At 33.2% G+C, this 2,779-nt stretch overlaps 1 protein-coding gene across 1 annotated transcript; it reads left to right on the top strand.

The window, feature by feature from the left end:
- Positions 1-366: 366 nt before the first annotated feature.
- LOC107134814 (olfactory receptor 2J1-like) lies at positions 367-1,293 on the top strand. Its single transcript, XM_015476842.1, is given in 3 exon segments — positions 367-692; positions 694-1,117; positions 1,120-1,293. Coding segments are annotated over 3 exon segments (924 nt in total).
- Positions 1,294-2,779: the final 1,486 nt, after the last annotated feature.

The following is a 2,779-nucleotide window of genomic DNA, read 5'->3' on the forward strand; positions in this document are numbered from 1 at the left end:
TTTGAAATAACCTGAAAAAGTGAAAAAGAGAATTAAATTAATTGTTTAAATAAGAAAAAGAATATTTTAATAAAAGTTGTCCTTTCTAGCCATAGAATATCATGTAATTATTAATCCAAATACTAATTTAGGAATTGTATGAAAAAGTCAGTCACTTGAGAAGTTACTTATCATTTCTGAAACAGTGCAAATGTCTGAATGAAACATACAGTGAAAATGAGAAACATTTTTTACTGCCATTAATGCACATAATGTTACAATTGGAAGTGACACATTTTTTCTTTAATCTCTTTGCAAGTATTTGACAATGTGTAGATAGCTTTTGAAGTGTATGTGATTCTTTCCTAAAAATAGGAAAAAAATTGAATGATGATGGCAAAAAATGCAAGTTTTGAAGGCTATTTTATTTTACTGGGTTTTTCTAAGTGGCCTCACCTGGAAGCAACTCTCTTTGTGCTTATCTTGATGTTCTACTTGATGACATTGATAGGCAACTTGTTCATCATCATCCTGTCACACCTAGACTCCCATCTCCACACTCCCATGTACTACTTCTTATCAAACCTCTCCTTTCTAGATCTCTGCTATACCACAAGCTCCATCCCCCAGCTGTTGGTGAATCTCTGGGGCCCAGAGAAGACCATTTCTTATGCTGATTGCTTGGTTCAACTCTACTTTGTCCTTGCTCTGGGAACCAGAGTGTGTGCTTTTGGTGGTGATGTCTTATGATCATTATGTAGCTGTATGCAGACCATTGCATTACACTGTCATCATGCACCCTCGATTCTGCCGCATGTTGGCTTTGGCTTGTTGGGTATGTGGCTTTACCAGCTCAGCACTTCATTCCTCCTTTACCTTCTGGGTACCCCTGTGTGGACATCACCAGGTGGATCACTTCTTCTGTGAAGTTCCAGCATTGCTCCAATTATCCTGCGTTGATATCCATGCTAATGAGCTGACTCTCATGGTGATGAGCTCCATTTTTATTGTCATACCACTTATTCTCATTCTCAGCTCCTATGGTGCCATTGCCAAGGCTGTACTGAGGATGCAGACAACTACTGGACTTCAGAAAGTCTTTGGGATGTGTGGAGCCCATCTTACAGTTGTTTTCCTTTTTTTTTTTTCATTACAGTCATGTGCATATATCTCCAGCCACCAACAGAAAATTCTCAAGACCAAGGAAAATCCATTGCCTTGTTTTATACTGCTGTCACCCCTAGCCTCAACCCTCTTATCTACACCCTCAGAAACAAAGATGTAAGAGGGGCACTTAGAAGACTGATGGGGTGATAGTGAGAGATGTGACAAGGTAGCCATATGTCCTTCAATTTTTCTTCATTGTGTCTAGCCAATCTTAAAGTATGATTTCTTTGCTTCTTTGAGATTTATTTTTAGTTGTCAACATTTCACTATACATTGGATTGTTCAGTTCTAAATTTATTGTAATTTTTAGTGGTTAATTTTGAAATATTATTAAGAAATAATTTTTTTTGTACAAATTAGGCTTTAAAAAATCTGTATTTTATTTCACTTGCTGGAATATCAACATATAGAAACAAATATGTATATGTGTATGCACACACATTTGTACCATTATGAAGAGATTATTTCAAACATATTTGATACATTTCTAAAAGAAATTAGTATGTTAATTTATGAACTTGCCATTTATGAATATAATTTGTTTACATGTATCTCTATGTATAATATATATATATATATATATATATATATATATATATATATCAAGAGAGGAGACGCAGACAGAGACTGAGAGAGAGAGAGAGAGAGAGAGAGAGAAGAATAACAGAGCTAGTGGTGTTTTTGGTCATGGAATAGCCTTCAAAATTAGCTAAAATATGTCATGGTAAAGGTTAAAGGTAAATATGACAAATAACATGGTTTATTATATGGTGAACTCTGGCTGAAGTCCACTTTTTTAAAGACACTAAATTACATGAATAATTTATTTAGTGGGTCTCTATAACTTGTCACATGAGTCAGTATAGGAAAACATCTATTCAAAATAATTCATTTATTCTTCCACCCACACCTAGCCTTCATTTATTCTTCATTCACTTCATTAACATTTTCTCTTAGACATTATCTCTCTCCTGATTGTGGGATTCATGGTAACACAATATATCACACCTTATGTCTAAACAGAACTTTTTTTATGGAGAAAATGGAAATATAAGATAAAAGTTGATCTATCTATATATGACTTCATTTGTTATTTTCTTTTCAAATTTAAAACAACAAGTAATGGGGCAATAAATTTTGATTCTAAGTACCACTTAGTAATTCTGGTAGGAAGTTGATGCTGTTAAATGAAAGAAGAGGAAAAAATATTATACATTTAGTTTGCTTTAGTTGGTTTAGTTATTGACATATTGAAACTACCTTAAAACTTTTCTTTTTAAAGATTTTATATTAAAACAGAGAATCTCCACATAGTTATGTAGAACAGTGTAATTGTTCAATGCATGTGCACAGTGTGAACTGATCAAATCCAGGAAATTAATGTTTCCATCTCCTTATTATTACTGTGTACTTAAAAGATCTCTTAACATCAGTGTTCTTTGCTAAATTGTATTACTCTAAATAAGTCTTTACTTTTTTTTTTTCCAGATTACTGGAGATATGATTCACAAATAAAATTGTATATTTTCAAAGTGTACAAAGCAAAATTATGAGCCTAGATTATACATGCAGGTTGAAATGAGTACCCCAGTCATAGTAACACTTCCATCATTTCATATGGTTACCATGTCAT

Source organism: Marmota marmota, unplaced genomic scaffold (genome assembly GCF_001458135.2).
Source record: "Marmota marmota marmota unplaced genomic scaffold, marMar, whole genome shotgun sequence".
NCBI classification, from domain to species: Eukaryota; Metazoa; Chordata; class Mammalia; order Rodentia; family Sciuridae; genus Marmota; species Marmota marmota.